The 26,598-nt window shown below is 40.0% G+C and overlaps 1 protein-coding gene across 5 annotated transcripts in view; it reads right to left on the reverse strand.

Annotated features, from left to right (window-relative positions):
- Positions 1–9,288: 9,288 nt before the first annotated feature.
- CFAP54 (cilia and flagella associated protein 54) overlaps positions 9,289–26,598 on the reverse strand; it is a 168,376-nt gene continuing 151,066 nt past the window's right edge. For 4 of the 5 annotated variants that reach the window (XM_089523917.1, XM_089523919.1, XM_089523916.1 and 1 more), the window contains 6 exons: positions 24,865–25,073; positions 22,855–23,040; positions 20,374–20,480; positions 17,611–17,773; positions 13,153–13,230; positions 9,289–9,877 (listed from right to left, as the gene is read on the reverse strand). In XM_089523917.1, coding sequence (XP_089380043.1) covers positions 9,758–9,877; positions 13,153–13,230; positions 17,611–17,773; positions 20,374–20,480; positions 22,855–23,040; positions 24,865–25,073 — 863 coding nt within the window. In that variant the 3' untranslated portion in view covers positions 9,289–9,757. Of the gene's footprint in view, positions 9,878–13,152; positions 13,231–14,912; positions 15,016–17,610; positions 17,774–20,373; positions 20,481–22,854; positions 23,041–24,864; positions 25,074–26,598 lie in introns of those variants that run through there. The other variant, XM_089523918.1, reaches the window with a different exon arrangement.

The following is a 26,598-nucleotide window of genomic DNA, read 5'->3' on the forward strand; positions in this document are numbered from 1 at the left end:
TGTGTGTGTGGGGGGGGGGGGGGGGTTGGCTTTGAGGTCTATCATCAGACACAACTCAAGTGTCCAAAAGTGATTTCAGCAATTAGTAACCCTCGTTTTTGATCAAAATTCCATTATATTAATTCTAGTTTATTGTTTGCATAGCCTTTCCCCCAAACACAAAGAACAGAACACATTTTCTGTATAATCAACAGGCAAATTTACCGAGCAATAGTAAATTAGTTACGTTTTGTAATGTCAATGAATGTACAATTCCTGCATATCTTCGAGTGTCACCTTCCCTACTCTTTTGGGTTATCCTTTTGGTGTGGGGAAATCATGAACAGATGGCAGGTTCTTCCATTTTATTCCATTCTGTGTGGGAATACAGGAATAACCATCTTCCTCACTCTGCTCTAAATCCCATTTTCCTTCAGGGAACAGCAGCCAGTGATCCTTTGCCTCTAGTAGGCTTGGAAACCTTGCCCAAAGGGGGCAAGAGAAAGGGGTGCTTTGGTTCATTGCTTGTATCTACCATTCCTGATCACGGAGAAAATCGTGTTGGCAACTTGGGGGATTGGGGAAGGCATACAGGAGGTCTCCAGGGTATTCTTCTGACAGGACATCTGTGCCTCTCTCACTGCCAGAAAGACGAATCTGCCAAGAACTGAATTTGGCTGTTTCAGTTTTCTGTGCTGAAAAGATCTAGACAGAGATAGAATGAAACTGTTAGTCCCTGAACTGGTCTTTTTTATAGCCTCATTAATATCATATTTCCCAAATTCAGTCGCTTTTTAAAAAAATCTTAGAGTCTATGACATGTAACCTTAACAAATTATGTAGTATTTAATCATATTTATTTCACATAAAATATGAGAGAACACTATGGAAATGAATCAGTTTACTCTGAAACATAAATCATTATAAAAAGTACCATGCTATATAATAGCCTAAGTACTTTCTTCTCTCTATGATCTTAAGCTATAGTTATATCAATACACACACATGCAGCATTTCCTTCTGAAACTTGCAATAAATCTTTAATCTTGGGTTTTTGGCAGGAACATCTGTTACTATGGTTACCTGAATATCAAGATCTCTTCATTACAATTTTTAGATGTGTTAAAAGGTGTGACAAAATTTCTATTTCATTAAAAACATCTTAAAATAATAAACTATTTAGAAATGTGACAAGTGTCTTATCCAGTATTTATTTTAAAAGAACTATTAATACTTCTGATAAGTACCCTCCTAATAGCCATACAAAGATAACATTTCTAAAATAGATATTTAGTTACTAATATATGCTTTTGATCTGAAGTTTTCAAATTACATTATTCATTTTAATTAAGATGCCTAATATTCCAAAGATAGAACTTCAAGGTATTCATAAGCAAAAATGTCCTTTTGCTTGTGATGCACAAACATCTCTTGAAAAAGCCTTTCGAAAGAGGTGGAGAAGAAAGGTTCTTTATTCTGCTGTGCTTTTCATCTTGGAAGTGTCGGATTTGAAATGCTTCTCTTTCCTCTTTTTACTGGAGATATTCTTGGAGGGCAACTAGAAAAAGAGTGAGAACTCTTATTCATCTTTAACTGAAGAGAGAGAGGAATACTGAATCTCTTGCTGTGCTTCTCACTTAAAGATATAAATTGATACATTTAAATATTCTGTTTTAGACAGAGGTGGCTTCAATTACTCTTAGCTGAGCCACAGATTACAAATACAGCAAAAATCTTGACACTAAGGGGGTCATTTAATGTCAGTGTAACTTCAGCCTATCGTCTTTTTACCTATCCACCAATAACTATGCCAGGTATATAGTAAAGTTGTTACGTGTGTGATTTTCTTCTCATGGAATAATCTGTTGTAAATTGACTACTACAAGCCTACTATAATAACCAATCTATAGTGCTTGAGAAAAAGGAATGTAGACATTTCTGACTTGCAAACAGGAAAGTTTTTTTTTTTTTACTGTGTATTTTCTGGGGGGTGAAACAGGCATGGTACCCTAATGCTTTAGATTGAGGGATTGAGAGTCCTTTGCTATTTCATTAAAAACATCTAATTTGTACTCTGTCTTGGGTCCCATCATCACCTTTTGACCACCTAGGCATCCATTTTATGATGTTGGTAAAAACCAGAAAGGCAGAGTTAACAACAGCATCCCACTTATGCATTCTTAAATTTTGGAATCTCAGGATGTTTACATGGGGAAAATGAACAAGCTTCTTTGGTAATCTTTTATTTGGGGGGGGGGGGGGCGCTATTTATTATATGCAATAAAGGATATACAAGCATATACATTATCCATCAAGAAATACAATGTCATCGAAGTAACAAATGAAGTTATGGATGTTAATAGATAATGGTTAAGTCTGATAGTTTGTGAGGATCTTATGAATGTCAAAGATGCTGAATGTAAGTGATGGAACGCTATATGTAATACTGTGTAAAACATGAATGTGTATTAGGATGCAGATGAACGTCTTCTTTCTATTTTTATTTCTAGAAATATATTGTGTGTGTGTGTGTGTGTGTATAGAGAGAGAGATAATCTCATCTACTGAGGCACCAGACATCTCAAAACAAGTATTTAAAGAGATAAAATTTTAATATAGTGCATTGTTATATCTATAAACCTCTGTTACACAATAATAAACATCTTTATATCTATTTTAGCACAGTAAATGATTCTTCCAGCATCAGCATGGCTGGACGGTTTATCAGTTATCAGGAACAGCAGCTCAGAGAGTAGCCCTCTGGTCATCCAACGGAGATTGGTGAATTACTTTTCATTGCTAGCTCTCTCTTGACTCTTTTTATTCTCTCTCTAGCCTCATCCGGTTTATCAGTTGCCCAATGAAAACAAATCAAAACAAAGATAATGACTGTGTTTCATATTATCCAATCAAAACATAGATCTTAGATATGACTTCCCTTGGAAACCAGCTAGTCTTTGGCTGGCTGCCATCCTGATTGCATTAGCCAGATGCTAGGAGAGTTTATTAGGAGTCACATCTGCTCATATTTTAATGTTGATAGACATGCATGCATTCTAATTTCTTGTTTACATTTGAGTAGGTAGTTTGTTTAGACATAGGCTACATGTAACACACACAGAGAGCACACACACACACAGCACCCACATTCTAATACATCTAGCTTTCTGCATTGTATTATAAACCCTATTATACAGTACTATACTCTACAGGTTACACTCTGCACTTCATAGGAATATTCACAGGCCTCAAAGTTGGCAACCAAATCAAGCCAACTTGTAACAAGGGCTTTCAATAACCTGTAGGTCAGCCCCCTGCTTTGAAGAGCAAACAAAGATGTGATAAAGATTATCTTTTTCCTGCCCCCACACACTACCTGCCCTACCTATTGCCTTCCCTCCCATACTAGCAAGGTGTCAAGATGTGTATAAGTCTCACTTCCTGACTGGGAACAGTGGGTTTTGCAGACCAACACATCTGAAAAACAGTAAGTTAATGAAGGGTGCCCTTACACATGGCATCTAACAATTGCTGCAAATAGGTTTTAGCATTGATCTTCTGTATCTTTTATCTTGTTTCAACCCCACCCATACCCCCAGCAACATGTGCTGTTCACCCACCTTTAAATCACCATGGGTTAAGAGAGTGTGACATCAACGTTTAACATTTCCTGTTAAAATCTCATAAAATGCCTTTCAAAATAACTTTTAAAACATCATCAGTCTTTGTTAACAGCCTAGTCGGTCTCCATTAAATTTCTTAAAAACAGTAACAGAAAAAAATGTCTGATGCTGTTTGTCCAGCAAGCCAAGCCTCTGAAATTGGGATGAAATATCAAAACCTACCACTGATCTTTCAAAAAGTAAACAGGAAATGAAACTAACACTAGAGGATTTAGAGGATCACAGTTGACAGTGGAACTTAATGGTCCACAGTTTTCAAGAATCTGAAGGTCAAGAGAGTGTCAGCACTTATAGCAAAGTGGTTTAAAGATGTTCTGCCCAATCTCAGTATTTCAGAAAATGATTCCAAAGGAAACATACTAGTTTCTCTCTCTGAAACTCTTGCCCCAACAAACACACACACATACACACAAAACCTTAAGACAGAATACTTAGATTTGCCAGATGTCCAGTGAAATAATAATTTCAAAGAAAAAGATTTTTGCTCAGATATGAAAAATAATTTTGATAAAATATAAAGACATATTTTATATTATAAAATATAAACACAAATTATTTTCCAAAATGTGAGCCTTGTTGCATTTTGGAGATGATATAACTCAAAATTGTATAAGAAATTCTGGGAAGCTTCCTTCAAATATAGATTATGCTTCCTGCTGTTACTCATGATGGCAAATTTTTATGCATTAAGTGCTTCCATGGAAACTAAAAACATCTCACGGGAAAAGCAGATCGGCAGCTGGGAGTGGCCTCTGGCTGTTCCAGCCCTGATTGTGCCCCCCAGGCAGGGATCACTCTGAAAGCAGGCCGCTGCCACAGTCGCAAATGAGCCATTGGCAGGAGTGGTTTTTTACTGCTTATTTTGGTGGCAGCTTCAGCTTCTGGCCGATCCAGAGGTGTGCATCATCTGCACACCACATCCCCGAAGTGGCCAGAAATTGCACCTTTTGGCCCATGTGTTCCCAGCCTTAGATGCAGTTCCAGTTAATTCCATTTCTACAACTTTCATTGTTGGACTGACTATATGGAAAAACGACAAGAGAATTAGTCTAGACACTAAGCCCACTGCACTCAGAAACACTAACATATGAAAGATAACAACACATTTGGAACATGACTCTCATACTGATTCTCCCTTTTAGCAGAAGTGCTTTAGCACTTGAAGTTGATCTAATTGGCTCTTTATGGTTTTGATAGCCAGAAAGTAGGCCCGAAGACAGACAGAAAGTAGGCCTAAAACCTTACAGTATTACTTAGAGAAGCAAGCAGAAGCCTTGAACCTTGTTCTTTGTGGTAGCAACTGACATTCCTTTCCCTGGAAACTTAGGAAATATAGCTACAACAGATAACGTGTTTCTGAGGGGTGAATAGACAACAGATGAATTCAGTTTAAGCAAAATAATGTGATGAAGTAAGTGAAGCTTGAGAAACCAATCATGATTTAGTGTCCTTGCAGTGTCCACGAGCTTAGGCTATATTGTATGTAAAATAATGGCTTCCAATCACAGTTTGCTCTAATGTCATAGATACAATTGTAAAACTGTATAAGAATGCTATTCTCACCAGTTATTGGGGGGGTTTACGTGATTTGCTGTTAAGCCACATGTACTCAATCTTGCAAGATTTAATAAAGTACCATAAAGAATCTCTCTCTCTCAGCATGTGAATTGGGACCCTGGCACGCTGGGCACGAATCCTCACTCTGAAGGGCCTGTCTAAGATTTAGGGTGACAGTTTCATAAATTATTGGATTAATGCCTAAAGAATGTAACAGAACTGCAAAATAGATTTTAACTAAATGGTCAAGAGGTAAAATGTGATGGGAAAGCTAGTATGGTATAGTGATTTCAGTGTTTCACTAGGATACTGGGAGACCAGGCTTTGAATCCCTGCTTGTCTATGGAAACCTACTGGGCAACCTTGGTTAAGTCACACTCTGTCAGCCTCAGAGGAAGGCAAAGGCAAACTCCCTCTGAACAAATTGTGCCAAGAAAACCGTATGATTGGTTCACCTTAGGGTCACCATGAGTCAGTAGTGATGCAAATAATATTCTTCAAAATTCGAAAACTGGTAGAAATACCTATTATTCGAAAATTTCAAAAGCATTTTAAAGAGAAGAAATTCTGAGCACTTCTCAATCAATGAGTAATAATTTTGATTTTTAATCATTTCCAAATGAAGTGAAGAGACAGGACCTTTCAGCTGACAATTCAATGGCCAGGATTTGCGTATTTTGCGTAAGAAAAGCTACCATTCATACTGTGTTTTACCAGAGGCTATTTCCTTTGTTAGGGTGATGTCCCCCCCCTCATCTTTGCCCACAGCTTTGCTTTGAAAAACGAAAGAAAACAAAAGAAGAGCATTTTGTGTTTAGGTGGTGGTGGATAAGTCCTTCTCCCCTTTATGTCATGCTCTGACATTCAAATTCTCACAGAAGAGAAGAAGGGGGTGGGAGTGAAGTCCTAGCATTGGAAGGGATTCCCAAGGGTCATCTCATCCAACCCCCTTTTTGGATACATCACACTCTCTCACTCATGGATATTCTGAACTCTCCTTGACAAAAAAAAAATTAACAAATAAAATGCAAAATAAAAGTAGGTTTGCCTTAGCATCACCTTGAGAGGTGAGAGCATCCACATATAGCCATCACTGGGAACAACATTAATCCCTTGCAGATGTACTTAATAAACTAGACACATATAAGAAGGATGCAGTTCTGTTTAATTTTGTGGAGAAAACAGGCAGTTTAGAATATTTGGAACAGTCAATGAGAATTAAGCTAGAGAAAAGGTGGGGACTGCTCCCAGGAGCGAGTATAAATAGAGGAGGAGCTGTGTTTGAGAGGGGTGTGTCATTTTACCCTGTGGAGTAAACAGCCAAGGAGGCTGAGAAGGACTGCAGTGAGGTGCATAGTTACCCAAGTTAGGGACAAGAGAAGTCCAGAATTAAAGTCTGTGTTGATATCCTATGGGATTACACCTGGGAAGGCTGTGGAAAATATTAGGAGCTGCCTGGGGAGCGGAGGTGGTTAAGAGTAGTTAAGCTGAGGGAGTTCCGCTAAAGTTACTGTTAGAGTAACGGATAACTTGAAGAGTTAACAGCTAAATAATCTGTTTATAGGTTCAGTGTGAACCAAGAGCAAAAAAACAGCGTACTGTATAGTGTTAAGTGAGAGAAAGTGATAAGATTTGTAACTACTGAAGCAATTCAAAATACTGTAACAAGCTTGAATAATATCCACTAAGAAAGATACAACAATAAACTTTGTAAAGTTCTTTCTTTTGTTTTCAACAAGAAGTTGCCTTCCTTCCTCCATTGTAGCCCCTGAATAACTGAGGGAAATAGTCAAAAACCTCCTGCTGAAGAATTAGAAAAGATCCTATGGAACATCTGGAGAGTGGGCTTTCATTTTTTTTCTTGCTTTTTGTGAGTACTATTGGTCCTAAAGCAGTAATCTTATCCCTTGCGGACTTTTGAAGCTCCTGATTCAACATGTCAGTGAGTGCACTTCTCCAGTTCCACCTGAGCAGCTGCTAGTTGCTTGACTTGCTGGAGAAAGTTAATTTAGACTTACTACCCAATGGGAGACTAAGGAGAAAGCAATGTAGTTCTAGTTGACTGACTTTCCCTTCTTGTGATGTCTGCTGCCTCCTTAAGCACTTGCATGGATGTTCTAAATCAGTCTTCCACTTAGGCTTTGCTGCCTCCATGACTTCCACATTGGCTATTATAGACAGGATCTGACTTGTAATTCACATCTTCTTGGCTAGGAAAAGCTGAGGAGCTACTAGAATGGCAGTTGAGTGGAATGTTCCTGGACTCAAAAACCAATGGTATAAGGCAGTGACCCTCCAGATGTTGTTGAATTACAATTCCTAGCATTCCTTCTACAGGCTATATTGTCCAAGGCTATTGCGAGTATAAGTCCAACATTATCTGGGCAGACCCATAAGTCAATTTCATCACCTGGATAAATCTCCATCAGTTCCAGTTCCAGCTGTGGGCATTACTGATGCAATGGTGAAGGCTAATTCCCTTTTCTTACAATATGTTAAGCAAATCCTGCACCATCCCAACAAATACATATGGGTCTGACTCAGACCAAATAAGAAGGTACAGGGTATAAACATCTATCACTAGAGGTGAACTGGTTTGGAACACACAATTCCCCATCTCCAATCCTTTCTGAAACAGGGAGAATCGTCTCTTTTCTGCCAAAAGATCTAGCCCTGCTCCTTCTTCTTCCTCTCAGTGATGTTCCTGACTAGGATGTGTTTATCAAGGGAAGGGAGAGGGAACCAGCAAAGAACAATTTCCATGAATTCACAGGAATTCTGAAATCCAAAATACTCCAAAAACAAAGTTTTTTCATGGGTGGCTGAGAGATTGTTTTCTGATGGTTCAACATACACTTACTTTGTTTCATGCACAAAATTATTGAAAATACTATATAAAATTACCTTCAGGCTATGTATAGAGTGTATATGAAACATAGGCGGGTTACACACCGCCATTTAGTACGTATTCTATACGTACTAGGGTTAGGAAGGGGCGGTGCTTCCGCACCCCCCTAACCCTAGTACGTATAGAATACATACAAGATGGCGGCACCCTGTTCATACGGGCGCCGCCATCTTTACGTATCGGACGTCGCGCGGCGTCTATGACGTCGCGAGTCCGCCCCAGGCGCCTCGCGACGTCATAGAGGCGCCGCAAAAAGAAGCTCCAAAACGGAGCTTCTTTTTTGCTCTGCGCGGGAGCCGCGCAGTGTGGCTGCTGCGGCTCCCTCACGGAGCAAATGGCGCCGGCGGGAGACCGCCGCAAAGCGGCGGTCTGTAACCCGCCATAAATGAATTCTGTATTTAGATCCATCTCCAAGCTATCTTATTATGTATGTATATGCAAATACCAGAATTCCAAAATTCAAAACTTTGCAGTCTCAAACATTTCAAACAGAGATACTCAACCTGTATATGAAAATACTGCTCAGCTCGGACTCCATTCTACTGATATGAGCAACCCCATCATCTTGACCTGACCATGCCTATTATCTAGAGAGAAGGGCTAACCCAAAGGTTCACCAGAATATAAACGAGAAAAACTCTACACCAAAATGAACTCAAACACAACTCTTTCCATCTTTACCATCTTAACCTTTGTAACTTTTATATGGAATTACTTTAATTTACATCCAATTAAAAGTGGTGGAAGAATATTGTTATTAGTTCAGAATTATGCCTAGCAGCCCATATCACCTTAATTAGTAGCAATTTTGGATGGCATGAGCTTGAAATCATAGTTCAACAGAATACAGAAATACCAGAAAGCAGGTTGATAGATAACACTTTAGATATTCTGAACAGTAAGAAATCAGCTTTGATAAATTAGCAGAATAAAACCAGGTTTTGTGTCAGTTAATACCTAATGCAATTTAATTCATATTGTTAAAAAATACTCCAGAAAGAATGCATTCTTGTATCAGCTGCACAGCAGGACTGCCCAACTGGTATTAATCACAGAGGTTTACAAAATCTAAAAGACAACCATCTGAATTTCAATTCTTTTATTATTATTATTATTTTTAAAATAGAGATGGAAATTAACCAACCAAAATATATCCACTGAAAGGTCACAATCCACTGAAGGCAAGTACTACTAAATGTATCAAAATCTTTAAATTCCAGAAACTGATGGAATATTATAATTATTAGTTCAGAATCATTACTCAGGTCTAAGCAGTTAAGAGAAAAGAGGAAGACAATATTTATTTTATTAGGCAGCTTTAAGAGGATGAATCAAATTTGCTCTAGTATAAATAGATATAAATCCTCTGCAATGTTTACTAAAAAAAAACCTTAATTTAATTCTACTTAAAACAAAAACAGTTCTTAGAATATCACTGAGTCCATAGAGGAAGGTGTTTTATATCTTTTAAACAAAAAAGTTAACATAGGAAATTACAATATGAATCAAGAACAATATAATTTACAAAGACCACAGATTTATTATTTTAAGTACTAAGGAATCAGTTATTCCAAAAATGGTCAAACTCCATAACTGAAAATACATATCAATTTCAGTCCACAAAGAACATTCAGCTGAGCAATGACACTATCCAGTTGAAAACACTTCCTGCGATTATCACACACCCATTAGCTGGATCAAATAATTTCCTTAAGCTCTTTATTGCTAGTAAAGATACGTCAAATGGAATCTGCAAAGAGAGAAAATACCAAGCAAGTAAATAAAATATTTTTCAGTTGAATTAAATGGTTAAAATTAATATTGTTAATAATCATCAACTATAATTAAAAGTGAAGTTTCCTGCCTAGAGTTTGTATCTGGGTTTCAGCTGCCTTGAGTCTCTGGGGAAAGGGTGTGCTATAAATAAAGATGATGAGGAGGAGGAGATTTTTAAAAAAAGATCCACTGTTGTCAGGAAATATTGCAAGATGTGAGTAGTAAGAGGATTCTGAGAAGAACAACAGTGAGGCACTAATTGCCAAATTTGAGAAGCAGCACTCCAGTGTCCTCACAGCTTAGGAAGAGCTGAGAAACTCTCCAACAGTGTCTTCTGCTTTCCCCACCTCTAAACTAGAAGTTGAGGGGCCAAAAAACAACTCCTAGGAGTAGTGGCAAAATATGAAATTAGCCATTTCCATAGCAGAACATCATTAGAGATATTCTAAGATCACAAGATAGCAAGTACAAGAGCAGAGTTCCAGTCATGAAAAGGGTACTCCTTGTAACTGCTAATGGAAGTGGGAAGTGGAAAGCTGATTCTTATTGATCCCTGCCTTTACAACATCTGCTCCAGAGTTCTGGAGATGTGACAGATCCAAACTCCCCCACCCCATGCCCATATGCTCCTCTTCAGAAACGCTTCTTAACAAAGGACATGCAGAGATTTGCAGAGACACAAAATTCTTCAGTGATTTAGTCTTACATTATAGATTAAATTATAGATTACATTATATAGAGAAACAGCCAAGGATCTGGAAGGCTGTGACCTTCCAGAGCCTTGGCTGTCCCCCTCCCCCTTCCAAATCCTTAGCTTCCTTCCCTCCACATTCAACCCATACAACATGGAGAGGGTAGGAGGTGGACATCAAAAAATCTGGAGGCTGTGGCCTTTCAAGATTCTTCCTGACACTCTTGTGCCCGCTCACTGAAAGACTATTTGAGGACTGGGTAGAAACAAGAAGGGGCTTCAAAAACAATTCTCCCAATTTGGGTTTTCAGACACTCAAAAAAAAAAAAAAAAAAACCTCTCTTTTTTTCCCTTGAGCATTTGATTATTTATTTCCATCCCTATTGTTTCCATCCCTGGTATAGACCTTGGAAAGCAATGGGCAACTCACCAACAGTTCTCCAAGGCTACTGATTAGTCAGTTTAAATTTCAGTCCATGGGAGCTGCCTTGCTCTGTCTAACTCTGTCATTTATTTCTGGTGGGGCCCAAACATGATTACCATATTATTCATATTCTGGTTTGTTTCTCCCCTGCAAACTAAAGAAGGCATCCAGGATTTGTTTTATGAGTTATGTATCTAGTTTGTTGCAGGAGAAGACAATCAAAGTGTGATTTCTACCACATTTTGACCTTATGAAAAACATACCATGAAGCAAAGTACATACATGGTTTATTTAGGGGTTGTTCCCACTAGGTGAAACCCCGCATTCTGAATCGAATCCAAGGAGTGGCGTTCCTACTAGGATCCGATTTAAACCTAGAACGGTTCTAGAGCAACCCGCAATCATCCCCACTACAAATCGAATCGTAGAGCGGGATAGAAATTTAAATCGAGCTTTCCTCATTTAACGCGTGTTAAAAAAACACTAGGGTCCGACCTACGTGTTTCCATTGATTCGAGTTAGGAACCGGAGTATTTAAATAGGAACGACAGCCTTTGAATCGTGTTAGATGGATGGGAGGAGCGGACTGCGATGGGGCTGGCCTTGGGGGAGTTGCCCTTTCTGTCCCCATCTGTCATGGCTGTCGCCATTTTTGCTTCCCTCACCCCTTTGTCCGCTATGGTCTTTCAATAAGAGATAAGGATTATTTTTATTTTTTATTTTAATGGTTTACAGGCGCTTAATCTCTTCAGCGCTTTAAGTGCCTGAAGTCCCGGCGGTGGATTGCAACCTCCCCTCTGTGTGGGGAGAGCCCATTTCTAACGGAGGAGAGGCAGGAAGGGAAGGCTCCTCTCCAAGAGGCATTCCCTGCCTCTGATCTCGCCCAGACAGGGAAGGGAAGGCTCCTCGCGAGGAGGCATCTGATCTCGCCCAGGCAAGGAAGGGCTCTGATCAATGGGGGGGGGGGGGGGATAGAGCCCTTCTCCCTCCCTTTCTCAAATGGAATCTGCCTTCTCCTCCAACCCTGGAAAGAGAATCTTTGGGAAGAGTGCTCCCTCCCTGCTTTTCCAGCAGCCTCCTTCATTGATCTCTGTGCTCTCTGAAGGGATTCTCCCTGGCTGTCTTTTGGGAGACATGAAGAGGGGATGCTGTCATGGAAAACCTATCCCATAGTTCCTCTGGAAAGAGCTTGGGTTTCTTAAATTCGCTTTGCCAGAAGCCTCCCCCATTGATCTCTGTGCTCTCTGAAGGGATTCTCCCTGGCTGTCTTTTGGGAGACATGAAGAGGGGATGCTGTCATGGAAAACCTATCCCATAGTTCCTCTGGAAAGAGCTTGGGTTTCTTAAATTCGCTTTGCCAGAAGCCTCCCCCATTGATCTCTGTGCTCTCTGAAGGGATTCTCCCTGGCTGTCTTTTGGGAGACATGAAGAGGGGATGCTGTCATGCAAAACCTATCCCATAGTTCCTCTGGAAAGAGCTTGGGTTTCTTAAATTCGCTTTCCTAAATTCGCTAAATTCACAAACAGTCAATGAAATGGAAACGATGCCAAAAGATAAATCGCTTCCAAATATTCCGGATTAACGTTACGTCATTCTGACGTACTATTGATTGACAGCTCCAAATAAGGTATGGAGGAGAAGAATCGCTTTATTTAAACACCGATTTCATGCCAAGTAGGAACGCTTGCAGGTAAAAACTTTGATTTAAATAACCAGATGGGAACGATGAACAAAGCGATTCGGATAGCGGGATAAGAACAGTGTTATTTTGAATCGATTTTATTAAAAACATTGTATTTTAAATCATTTCAAATCTTAAGTGGGAACAACCCCTTAGTCAACCACAGTGAAACCAGGAGGAATCAGTTTGTAGGAGCCAGCATGCTGGCTCATTCACAGAACCCTGGCTTACCATGATATTGAATGTGACACTTGTGAATTTTCTTTCATACCCTACACCTGAAGAATTTATTCTCTAGCTAATAAAGAAGTGCCATTTATAACCATGCCAGTACCTTTTCCTATATTGTATCTAATCATATACATTCCTAAAAAAACAGTAGCAACCAGTGAAATCTCTATGGAATGCTTATACAGTTGACAAAATTATTTTTAAAAATCCAAATAGCCTACCTCTGAGACTGGTGATGACTGATTTGAGCCAACAGATAACAAGGCTTTTATTTCAGAAATGCATTCTTCAACCATTTCCTAAATGAAACATGGAAAAATAAAAACACTATTATTATACTGTATAGTTTTAACACACTGTATATGGTAGAGTAGGGGCAGATTCTTGGTAGTGAGGTGTGATCTGATGCCTTTATTCCTGGCTCAAGTGGAAAGCCATTTGGTGGTGTGTGTTTTTAAAAAGGGGTGTTTTTAAATGCTTCTGGTGAATTGCTTGGAAATAGCAGATACCTTTTGAGAATTCAATAGGAACAACAGAAAAAAAGTCTCCCCATTCCTAAGTGCAATCATGTTCGCGTGCATGCATGCATGTGCATACACACACACAGAATTACTCTTGTAAGGCCAGTTCATAGTTGGAAATGATGCTAGCATGTGAAGGAGCAGGGGATAATATCCTTCTCCATATCAATGTAGGAGCCCTCCCCCCCCCCAAAAAAAAACCCTTCTGTAAACCTCATGATCCATGAAAGGACATAATGACCCTGACCCACTCAATATATTGTTTCCAATGTGTACAGGCTTTTTCACTTAGGGAATAATTTCGCCACCTGTCTCCACCACTACCCCTCCAAAGGAAACACTTTTATGCAGGAAGGGGGCAAACATCAGAAGACTTCACTCTAATTGGGGACATTTTCTACTATCTCATATTCTGAACTCTTTCTTCCCCTTCAAAGATCAACCCAATCTCTCTTTCTCTTCCTTTCTTTCTTTGTTCAGACATATTGCAGTGCTGGAGAGTGATGATGAAATCATAGCCTTTACTCACATCAAAAAGCAGCCAGATAGGAATCAATGACCCAGTGTTGGAGTATCCTTCCAACTCTATGTATCTCTTCTCTGTGCACCAGGGACAGTACTAAACCTCAGTAATTTCATTGCTGCCAATAATGATGAATAGAATCTTAGCACTAGAAGGGACCACAAGGACCATCTAATCCAATCCCCTTCCATGCAGGAATATGCAGCTAATGTACTCATGAAAGAAGTCCATCTGTCAACCTATTGCAGATCCATCTAACTATAACACAAGAGTAAAGCAGACAGACATAAAAAAGCAGCCAGAGGCCACTTTGGCCTCAGTTGGGTTGGGACCACAGTAAGCGCACGGCCCACTCCTGAAGTGGGCTGCTACTGCAGTCCCAAGCCTGCAGTCCCAAGCCTGTAAGTTGTGCAGCAAAACTGAAATGTTCTCATTTGAAATAAACAGATCTATGGTTAAATTATCCCACATGCCTTTTACATTTGTAAATTTGAATGGATTTTCTTTTACTTGTTTTTGTTCTATATTTGTATCAAATGAAGAGCCTCTATTTCTATACTCAACATTCAAGTTAGAAAATTAGTCACAAATCTTTGCACCAACACAATTACCTGGAACAGTCACAATACTCCCAAAAAACTACAGCCACAGTAGTTCCGGCGTCAAAGATTTTGAATGTATAAAATTTCATTATGAATCAAAACAGTCTTTAAAAATAATTTAAAAAGTTAATGCTGTCTGCCATTTAAGCCTACAGTATTATATGATTGGTTAAAATATTGTCATCCAAGCCACTCAGAATACAGCTTTTTGATAATGAAAGTAGGCAACTGTTGTCTGAGCTGTCACAATATCCATCAGGTGAAATGCCAGCACAAGCACCATTAATCATTTATTAGACATTGAAAAAGAACTGTCACATAATAAATGTCTACTTTGAAAATAAATGCCTACTTTTCCTTGGTATTCATCAAGCAGCAATTGTACTGACACCACTCCACTCCTCTGATATGAGAGACTGATCATAAAGAATGTTGTTCCTTGATTTTAGATAAGAAAATGTTAACCAAAATTGTTTTTAAAAATTTTAAAGAAATATGGCTGGCAAGGAAACCCAATTGTTTTTACAGCAATAGCAAGTACAATTCTATACAACTTACCAGTTCACTTAAGCGCTCCCTAAGTGGTTCACAATGTGTAAGCTAATTGCCCCCAACAAGGTACATACTCATTTTAGGATGAGACCGTAGTACAAGCACTGGTAACCTCACGCCTTGACTTCTGTAATGCACTTTACATGGGGGCTACCCTCGTGCTTGGTCCAGAAACTTCAATTGGTTCAAAATATAGCAGCCAGACTGGTCTCTGGTACATCCAGGAGAGACCATATAACACCGATCTTAAAACCACTTCACTAGCTGCCCATTAGTTTCCAGGCCCAGTACAAGGTGTTGGTTATCACCTTTAAAGCCCTAAATGGCTTGGGTCCAACCTATCTTCGGGACCATCTCCTTCCATATAATCCTCCCCACAGGCTTAGATCCTCATGGAGGAATTTGCTACAGCCTTATAAAACAAGGCTGTCCATGACCTCCCAAAGGACTTTCTCAGCTGTCGCGCCCAGATTGTAGCATGGCCTGCCAGATGAGATCTGTCAAATTACCACCCTAAACAGCTTTAAAAAAGCTATAAAGACAGATCTCTTCTGACATGCCTTTCCCAAATAGTTTCTCCGGCCATCAGAAGCTCTCCAACCGCACTTTAGTCACGGTCTATAGTTTGCTGTATAATTTTTTTTTAACTCTTATATTGTTTAATTGTATTTTAAGAGGGGGGAATTAAGGGCTTTGGAATACATGTTTTTTAATCTTTGTAAGCCACCCTGATTGCATCTTGTAGAGGGGCGGGATATAAATAAATTTTATTAGTAGTACTAGTAGTAACCGATGGAAGGATGCAAGGCTGAGTGGACCCTTGAGTCCTTGGGATTGAACTCACAACCTTGTGGCTTTGAATGGCTGCAGTACCAACATTTAACCACTGTGCCACCAGGGCTGCCTACCTCAGATCTCTTGCCATCCCTACCATCAACACCACCATTTAGAAGAAACCACTGCACATCTGTCATTGAGAAAAGCAATGTTTAACTTAAGCAAAAGTTACACAACAAGAAAGTACCCTTGTTTGGCTGGTGAATCTGATGTTCTCAAAGGAGGAGTGTAAACAGTTTTGAACATGGTTACATTCCCTGAAAACAAAAGGTTTGCCTTTTGGGAATATTCCTAGATCTGGCTGTACTCCCAGAGGTTCACATGGTGGCAGCTACCAGGTACCATCTTCATCTGATACTCTAGCTGTATTCTTTCCAGCAGAAGGAAGAATTGAATCCAGTCATTCCTATTCCATTCATCACCTGCTTGCAATGTGACTCATATGAATGTGCCCTCCAAAACATTCCAGAGACAGCATGGCTTACAGTAGAGGTGAGTAAAGTGTGCTTCCCAAAACTGTTCTTATAGCTCTTAATCCCTCCAGAGTGTCTGAGCCATCCTGTATTCTAGCTAAAAATGTCTGAGTGGAAGCCACTTTCACTTTTTTTCACTTTTCATTTCATTTTGGGGCATTTGGGGCATGGAAGGCCATGAAACTGCTACAATTATCTGGCCTTGATTTAGAATGTGGTTTTGGTTTTCCTGAGTCCAAAAGTAAAGATCATAGTGTTCCACTTCTGTAGTATTTCCAAAAGTGACCAATTTGTTATTGGTATTATGTTACACCTTTAGAGATCTAAATAGCCCATAAGCAAAGTTATAATGTTACAGGCTGTCAAATTTCAGTTAATAACTCCTCAGCCTTTTTATTTAACATCCAAAAAGGCCATATAACTTACAGGCTTTAGAATACAGAGCATAAAATCAATGACACTGTTTGCCAACCTTCTATCTTAGAATAAAAGAGAAGGGAAAAACTAATAGCCCTGACTTACCATCCTAAAATGCTAAGGTTTTGGCCAGCAAAAAGGTGGATTGGGGCTGCAGTGTGTGTTTGTCATGGCCCTAATCCATTTTAAGGGCTGTTCCACAGTGGAACAAACTCCCTCGGAGTGTGCTGGAGTCTCCCTCCTTGGAGGTCTTTAAGCAGAGGCTGGATGGCCATCTGTCGGGGATGCTTTGATTGAGATTTCCTGCATGGCAGGGGGTGGACTGGATGGCCCTTGCGGTGTCTTCCAATTCTATGATTCTATGATTGTCAGGGGCAGTCTGATTCACCCCTGTATGTATTATAAACTAGCTTGAATGCACTCTGAATGTTCAGAGGCTAATGTGGACTCTTATGTAGCCAAAAGGACTCAGTATACACAAAATAAAATAAAAGAACTGAATATGCTTGAGAAAAGCCCCAAATTTGCAATAGTTAAGAAAGAGAGAGAGAGAACCCTATCCCAATCAACAGCTGAATGTGAACCAAAGGGCCTTTCACACTACATAGTTACAGTGCCATGATTCCACTTAAACTGCCATGACTCCATCCTATTCAATTTTTTCTTTATAACTTTACAGCATCACGAGATTTTAAAATAAATGCCACACCTATGAAATATATGAGTGCTTTCTGAACAATTTGTCTTTATGTACCTTTGTTTTTTCATCTAATGACACCTTTGTTGCATTACTTCTGGTTCCTGCTAAAGGATTCTGTTGTGGTAGTTCAGTTACTGTCTGAGGAATCATCTCTGATTGAATTAAGAATTCAATTTGTTGCTTCACATCAGACAACTTTTCACGTACTGCAATAACCCTAAAAGAACAGAATGACATTACTCCTATAAACAGTACTGCAGATATTATAGCAGTATCAAGTAAATTTTACCATCTTTCAGTAATAAAATTAAGATCAGAGTCTGGAATATCTCCTTTTATTGCCTTCTGTACTAAAATGGGTTTCTGGATTCTTAAAGCTTTGCTTTTGCATAGTTGTGGTCAGTTGTGATAGTTATAGGAGCAAGAACAGGAATCAGGAAGACAGGAGTAAGAAGGGCCAGAGGCACAGGAGTACAGTAGAAACCCAAAGAGAGCTACAGTGACAGCCAGGGAGGGGGGTTAATCACAAAAGGTGATAGAAAACCAGGATAGGTACAGTGAATCCAAGATTTAATGAACCAGGCCTCAGATGCAAGAAAGAAAAGGACAGAGGAGAACATGGAAGCAGAAAAAGTAGGCTTAGCAGTGACTTATCTGGAAAAGAAGGACACAAGCTACAGCTATTTGGGTGCTTGTCAAAACTGGGGAGAGAAAGGAGCAAGGGGTAAAGTATCTGAGTTGGAACAGCATCATGCATGAGACCAGTGCATGGCAAATAGCTTAGGTGAGGACAGTCCAGTGGTTAAAGAAAAGATAAAACAACAGAGACATAGGAGAACCAGTTTACTATTGGCAGGATAAGCATAAACATTATAGAGCAGGAGTAGGCAAGTGTGGAAGGCTAGGAGACCACATTGGCTCCCTCCCAAACCCTGGAAGGCCATACCTCTCCACCACAACTACTCCTGTAAAAAAATAAATAGATTTGTTGCACCAAATGCTGTAGAGGGCAAGAGGGCATTTCCACCACGTTTCGGGTCTCAAGGCCCAGGACAGGTCTTATTTAAATATAATTTATTTATTATTTGTTTATTACATTTGTGTGCCACCTTTCTCCCAGAAGGGACCTAAGGCAGTTCACAGATAAAAACATTTTTTAAAAAATTACAATAAAGTTTAAAATTGTCAAGATCATCTAAACACAGTACACATAACATTACATTAAAGTTAAAAGGCATAACTAAAAGCCACCCGGGTATGATTATATGTTGAATGCCTGCTTAACTAAAAACGTCTTAGCTTGCCAACTAAAGGAAAGGAGGGAGGGAGCCAGCCTAACCTCCCATGGAAGGGAATTCCAAAGGATGGTAGCAGCCACCAAGAAGGCTCTCTTCTTGTGTCTTCACTGAGTGAGCCTGCGATGATAGTGGGGCAGAAAGAAAGCTTTCCCCTGAAGGTCTTAGTGTTCTGTCAGGTTCGTATGAGGAAAAGTCACTTCCTGTTCACTGCATGTATCATACCAGGCCTCTCTTGAGCTAAAATTGACCAAAGGGGCTGCAAAATGTGGTAGTAATGCACCCCACAATTCCCTGACAACATTTTGGAAAATTTGAGGGGGGTTGATTTGTTTTGAAAACTTTAGCAAAAATTGTTTTTCACCCCCCCCCATACCCCACCCCCCCAATAAGTGCTCAGGAAAGCTCCAAATTTGGTGGAAATGCCCTCCACCCAATTTGGGGGGATTTTGGAGCAAATGCCCTGACCTTCAGGGGAACTGAGGCCACAGAAACAGCCCTGGAGACCACATGCAGCAGGCCATACTTTTCATACCTCTGGTGTGTAGACTATAGTAACCTATTCTGTTGTTACTGTTAAAGACACTAAAGTAATGCTACAGACACATTCATTCTATTTACTACACAATTTTATGATGTGATGCTGCCTCTGCCTAGACCAGTACTAACACTGGCTTAAATCTATGGCTGAATGTTTTAAAGTCCACCAGTATATGACATGATCAACTGGACAGGTCTCTCTCATGCATCTGCACACTCTCTGTCAAAAGCTGTGAGAACGATCTATACTGAAAAGTGTGTGTGTGTGTGTGTGTGTGTGTGTGTGTGTGTGTGTGTGTGCAGTGCTCTCGGCTTTTGCATCCCTCATCTGCACTCCTTCTCACAAAATAAATATAAAAATAAATAATCATATTGGCCTCCAAATGAACATTCATAACCAAAATCTCCTGGGGATATTATTCCTCTGTGAAATTGGATTTTAATAACTGTATTTGATTACAGCTTTTCATCCTCCCAGGCCTTCCCATTGCAGCACCTCATTAAACATCCAAAAGTCACTCCTGGAAAGCAGAAACTGGCATGGGATGGGATTAGAGGGAGAACTGTTATCTGATCAGCAAGTGCAAAAATATATGCAGAAGCAGCCTCTGTGCATACACATTTCGAAACTGCTTTCAAACTTTAACATACAGTTATTCTGTCTGTGGCACTCATCATTTGGCCAGTACAGTAGCCCCTCCATTTTTGCAGGGGATCCATTCTGGACCTCCCGCGAAAATGGAAAATCGCCAATATTCCAGCCCCACTGGCTTGAATGGTGGTGTGCGCCCATGAGCACACACCCCATTTTGTCCACCTCTGTTTGCCGCTCACAAATGAGTGAGGGACACGGATTCGAAGTCCACAAAAACAGAGGAATGACTGTATATTTAAACAAGCTATCCAGACCAAGAACATAACAAAAATGTTTTCATATACAATTTAACACCCATGGAAATAACCAAAGATTGGAATAACTTACCTATTCAGTGGGATCCATAAATAACCACAAAATACATTGGCTGCATTGAAAGATTTGATGTTGGTCAGCTTGACTGGTTTTTTATTATATGCAAAAATGAACAAAACCTATGTGTACAAAAAAACAACAACCCAAGATATGAAATATTTTCTACTTCATTGTAATAACAATGCTAATACAATTATGATCATAAACAATATATACTGTATATGCCTGTAAGCTAAAACTTAAAGCAAATCTGTTTGTAGAATTAGTACCTAATTGTTCATCCAGAAGACATCTTTTTATCTTGACTTGGTTGTGTAATTGAATGTGGAAGCAATATCTAACTCTAAAAATTTTAGTCTTATACTCTGGAAAGTCTATCATTGTAGGCCTTGTACCCACTTGTAGCCATCAGAAAGAAGCAGGGCTAAGAATCTAGCTGGTTGACTAGTAGACCATTCCAGAACTACGAAAGCTAATATGAACTATGAGATCAAGCAGACAGGGCAAAAGGAGTGGACAGAGGCCGCTCCCACCTCAATTGTTGCAGGGCTGTGATGACTAAACATCGTGCTCCAGAAGCTGGCCGCTGCTGTGGTCCCAAACAGACTGCCAGCAGGAGTGGCTTTTCTGTTTTCTTCTACCTTTGCTACTCTGTTCCTTTTGTCTCTGGCTTTGGCCTGCCTTATATGGCTTTGGAGCAACTTTTGGGCGGTTCAGGGGAGCGTGTCATTTAAACGCCCTGCTCCCAAAGTGCCCAGAAGGCACTTTATTTGGCCGTCTCTTTTGGTCCGGTGCTTTCTTTAAGGGTGCTTAATTAGCGCTCCCAGCCTGTGGAATGGCCTGCCGGACGAGATCCGTCAAATTACCGATCTAGATAGCTTTAATAAAGCTGTTAATATGGATCTCTTCTGGCAGGCCTTCCCAGAATGTGATGACTCTGCCTACCGTTATTGTCTTAACTGTTTTTATGTATTATGTAATATGCAATTTAATCTTAAATTGTTTAATTCTTTTTAAGGGGGGTAGTTTGTACATATTGTTGTATTCTTTTAACACTGAAAGCCGCTTTGATTGTTTTAACAAAAAGCGGGGTGGAAATAAAAGTTTTATTATTATTTATTATTAATTTAATATATAGTCAAGATAGAAATAACATTTATTGTTTTTGTTGACTATTTTAGCTCACTTTTCTCAAAGAACTGGGGTTCAAAACAGCTTCTAGCATACAGTAATTTGTTTAAAAGGTTCATATTCAAAGGCCTAAACAACTTGGAATATCTATATCTGAAGGAGCCCCTTACCCTATAGAAGCATGTCTACTATTTGAGGTCTGTTGGATAAGCTTACTTCTGTGTTCCACCATTTGGGACATGCTGTAGGACGAAATGGGAGAAGGTATTTTCTGCTGTGGCATCCCAGTTGTGGAACATCCTACCCTGAGAAGCCTAATTGGTAGCAATGTTGGCATATCATGGTGCCAAGTAAAAATATGGCTTTTGTCTTTGATTGATTTGTACATGTGAGTGATTTAACATTATTTTAACTGTTTTAAACTGTCTTATTTTAAAGTTTATTGGTTTAACATTCTTATAACCTTTATCTTTATTTTATATTGTTTAAAAAGAGATGCAATGTGATGTAGTGGACTGAGTGCTAGACTAGGACAATTGAAGACCAGTGTTCAAATTCTCACTCAGCCACAGAAACACTTGGTGACTCTGGGCCATTATCACTCTCTCAGCTTCAAAATAAGACATTGGCAAATTTCCTCTGAATAAATATTGTTGAAAAAACCCTATCATAAGGTCATCATAAGTCAGAGTCAACATTAAGACATCTATCAAAAATTATTTTGAATTGTTCAGAATGATTTCATGGCAATCCACACTGAGATCCTTTGATACAGCATGGGATATCAATATTTTTAAATAAATGAATGAATTCCTGTGGGATCAAACTTTTGCACAGTTGCTCTTTGGCGAGACTCACATTCCATGGCAGGAGAGGCATTCCATTTGCATACTATTGTGAAATGGTGCATATTGCATACTAATGCACATTGCACACAGATGTTCATGGATGCATATTGTGCATTGATATGGATGCATATCCATGGGCAATATACATTTAGTTACACATTTTCTTCATTCTCTAACGAGCTGGCATAGCACAATGATGCATAATTGCATGAGCTTTTGCCTGTCAGTAGAAGAAGCAGTAGCTAGTATATGCTCATTTGAGATGGAGGTCCACAGGTTGAGAGTAGCCTTTGTGCCTCTGAAGATGGTAGGAGAAAGGCTTCTCCTACAAATCTTTAAGCCTGTGCATGCCCCAAAATACAGTGTTTCAGATAGCCTCAAGTCACAGGTTTTTATAATGCATAAAGGAATGTGGCATTAACAATAATCCAAAATCACACTTTCTTACTACCTACAGTACTCCTCAAGAAAAAATACTTTATATTAAAAAGGAGAACTGAATCTGTAACTATACCATTGTCTCTCCATCTTTTGATGATTTCTCCAAAGATGGAAGGTACCACTGCACACAAAGTTCCTTAATGGGAGTACTGGTTGCCTTGTTGTCTGTAAGGATGTCTACCTCAGACATAGACGTAACATCAGAAGTTAGTCTCCCCAATGAAGCTCTTTGAGCTAGTCCAAGTGAATCTAGGGTTGGCTAAAAATACAAGCAAGCATAAGAGAATTGTTAAATAGTTTGTCCTGACACAAAACCTATTGTTAAAAAACAATGAATTTGTTTAGTCAATTTGCATCACATTTTAATCTTGCTTTAATGATTATGACTGCATACACACTGCAAAAATAATCCAGTTCGACACCACTTTAACTGCCAGGGCTCAATGCTATGGAATTCTGGGGGCTATAGTTTTGTGAGACATTTAACCTTCTCTGTCAGAGAGCTCTGGTGCCACGACAAACTACAGTTCCCAGAATTCCATAGCATTGAGCCACAGCAGTTAAAGTGATGTGAAACTAAATTATTTCTGCAGTGCAAATGCAGCCTATGTAGTTCATTTATTTTATTCTGGCTGAAATGTAACTGGACTGACTAGATCCTTTTCCAGTGATGGAGGTGGAAACATTGAATCATGGGTTGATTCCCTCTAATTGCTCCAGTAGGCAGAAAATAGAATTGGAGGGAGCCACCACCAGAGTAAGCAACCCCCAATATGCCTTAGTACAGTGATGGCAAACGTATGCCACGTGTGGCGGAAGTGGCACTTGACGCCATTTCCTTGGGCATGGGGCGAGGGAGAAGGTGGAAGAGGCACGTGCATGACCATTCCCCCTTCTCCCTGCCTTTTCCTAGCAGAAAAGGGCGCTCGGGGGAAGGATCCAGAGGAGCGCGCCTATGGTTCCTCCTCGCAGCCTTCTCCCAGCCTTCAGCTGCCTCTCTGAGACAGCTAGAGGCCAGGAAAAGGGTGGGGAGAGGAGGAGAGACCAGCATGTACCAGTTGCTCCTCCCCAGGGACCTTTGCTAGCCTCCAACTGTCTTGGGAGAGACAGCCGGAGGCAGGAAAAGGTCCATGGAGAAGAAGGGAGGGGGCATGCTCAGCCCCCTTCCTCCCCACTTACCCTTTCTGCTCTCCAAGTATCCCCAAACAGGGCACTTGGAGGGCAGGCAAGGTCCAGGAAGAGGAGGACTGGGGCCATGCCCATGGCTCTGCCCCCTCACAGTAAATATACACTGGACTGACTATGTGACAAATGTTTCTGTCCTTGAGCAAGCAGGGATCACCAGCATTGAGGCCATGATATTGAGGACGCAGCTGCGCTGGGCAGGACACGTTTCTAGGATGAAGGACCATCGCCTCCCCAAAATAGTATTCTACGGTGAACTCGCCACGAGCCAGCATAAGAGGGGCGCCCCAAAGAAGAGATACAAGGACTCCCTGAAACAACATCTCAGGCTTTCCCAAATTGATCACCAACAATGGTCTGTCCTGGCCTCGCATCGGGAGGCATGGAGATGCACCATCCACAATGCTGCAGCTTTTTTCGAAAGCTCATGCCGAATGAGTCTCGAAGAGAAACGACAACGCAGAAAGAACCGCAACCCAGAAACATCACCCAAAGAGACTTTCTGCTGTGCTTTCTGCAACCGGACCTGTTTGCCCCGGATTGGCCTTTTTAGTCACCAACGCGCTTGTACAAAGCGCGGGATGAGTCCCTCCTGAATCTTCGTTCACGAAGCAAAGCCAGAGAGAGAGAGACCACCTTCATCACCCTGAATTTGTTGGACTGTTATCTAGTTTTTTTGATGGCTGGGGCTGGGGAGGGGTTGAAATAAGTGGAGTTGGGAAATAACCCAAATTAAAAGATGTTAGATTTTATTTTTAATCTAATTTATTTTATTTTTATTTTATTTCAGTTTGTGCTTTCGGGGTCTGGATGGAGCACAATTACTTCTGCACACAGAAACATTTCTTTAGACAAGGGCATTTTTTATACTCAGCAATAGGCTGGAATTAATAGTTACCTTCTCAAGAACAGTCATACTGTAACAAGGCTTTTCAAAACCATATAGCTGTTTTGGAGGTTCCTGAAGGCAGCAGTCAAAATATACAGGCAAATAAGCTTTCAAGAATGTATGCAGTTCTGCTAAGCGCAGAGTAATTGTTGTGTCAAACACTGAAGTGAACAACACATCTTCTTTAACAAATAAGCCTTCACCTGCTTTTGGAACAGCTGTGGAAAGAGAAGATATTTTATCACTATTTATACTTAAGGTTTTGAAAACACAAAGGTTTCACTATATATACAGGCATTATAAATTAAACAAAATTCATTTGTTAAAAAGTATTAGAACATTCCAGACATCATTACTTAGGAGTGACTAATTAAAGTGAACATTTCTGCTATTTTCTAATTAAGCAAAATAACAATTAGCACACCTGGCACAAGATTTCTTGGAACATTTATAAATCACACTTGTTAGAGGAGCAAATGACATAAAAAAAACCCAAAGATGATGATGCACGCAGGAGATCCTCTCAAAAATCCAAAACCTATCCAGAGCAGCACAACACATATAATAGGAACATGGAATGTGAGTAGCATGAGTCAAGGGAAGTTGGACATAGTAAAAATGGAAATGGAAAGCATTAACATAGCAGCACTGGGAGTAAGCGAGCTAAAATGGACAGGAATCTCCAAACACAAAAAAGGAGATACAAAAGACTGCAGTACCTATAGGACCATCACTGTAATCTCTCACGCAAGCAAAACCATGTTCAAAATTCTGCAACATAAACTCCAACCATACATGGAGAGAGAAATCCCAGAGGTGCAAGCAGGATTCAGGAAAGGAAGAAGCACTAAGGACCTCATTGCAAACATAATGGACTGCTAATAACATAGTGCTAATGGAGCACACCAGGAATTCAAAAAAAAAAAAAAAATCAAGATGAGCTTTATAGACTATAGCAAGGCCTGACGGCATAGATCACGAAAGACTATGGAATGCCATTAAAGACATAGGAGTGCCAACACATCTGATAATCTTAAGAGGAATCTTTATTCTGGACAAGAGGCCACTGTCAGGACAGAACACGGAGAAACAGAATTGTTCTCATTTGGCAAAGGGTTCAGACAAGGCTGCATCCTCTCACTTTATTTGTTCAACTTATATAAAAACATATTATATGAAAAAGCAGGATTGGACACAGAAGAAGGAGGAGTGAAAATAGGAGGAAGGAATATCAACAATCTAAGATAGGCAGACAACACCATACTACTAATTGAAAACATCACAGACTTGGAAAAACTACTAAGGAAAACCGAGGAGAAAAGTGCAAAGGCAGGCTTATTGTTGAACATAAAGAAAACAAAAATAATAACCACAGAAAATTTACACAGATTCAACCTAGACAATTGAAGAAATAGAAATAGTAAAAGAATTTTCATAACTGGGAACAAATACTGATCAGAGTGGGGACTGCAATCAAGAAATCATAAGAAGACTAGGAATGGGGATGGCAGCTATGAGAGAACTAGAATGTAAAGACATACAAGTGAGCACAAAAGTTACAATCATGAGCATAGGGGTGTGGCTAGGGCGGGAGTCTTAAGCCCCTCAACCCACCCCCTTCAGGAAGACCACTCCAGCTCAGACGCCAAAGCCAAAGCCAAAGCCAGAGCAAGCTTCCCAACAACACCGGGACTCAAGGCAAAGGCAGAGGTGGGGCAGAAGCAGCTGAGGAGGAAAGGGGTG

The sequence above is a fragment of the Sceloporus occidentalis genome, unplaced genomic scaffold (genome assembly GCF_023333645.1).
Source record: "Sceloporus occidentalis isolate IW3139 unplaced genomic scaffold, rSceOcc1.0.p SCAF_5, whole genome shotgun sequence".
NCBI lineage: Eukaryota > Metazoa > Chordata > Lepidosauria > Squamata > Phrynosomatidae > Sceloporus > Sceloporus occidentalis.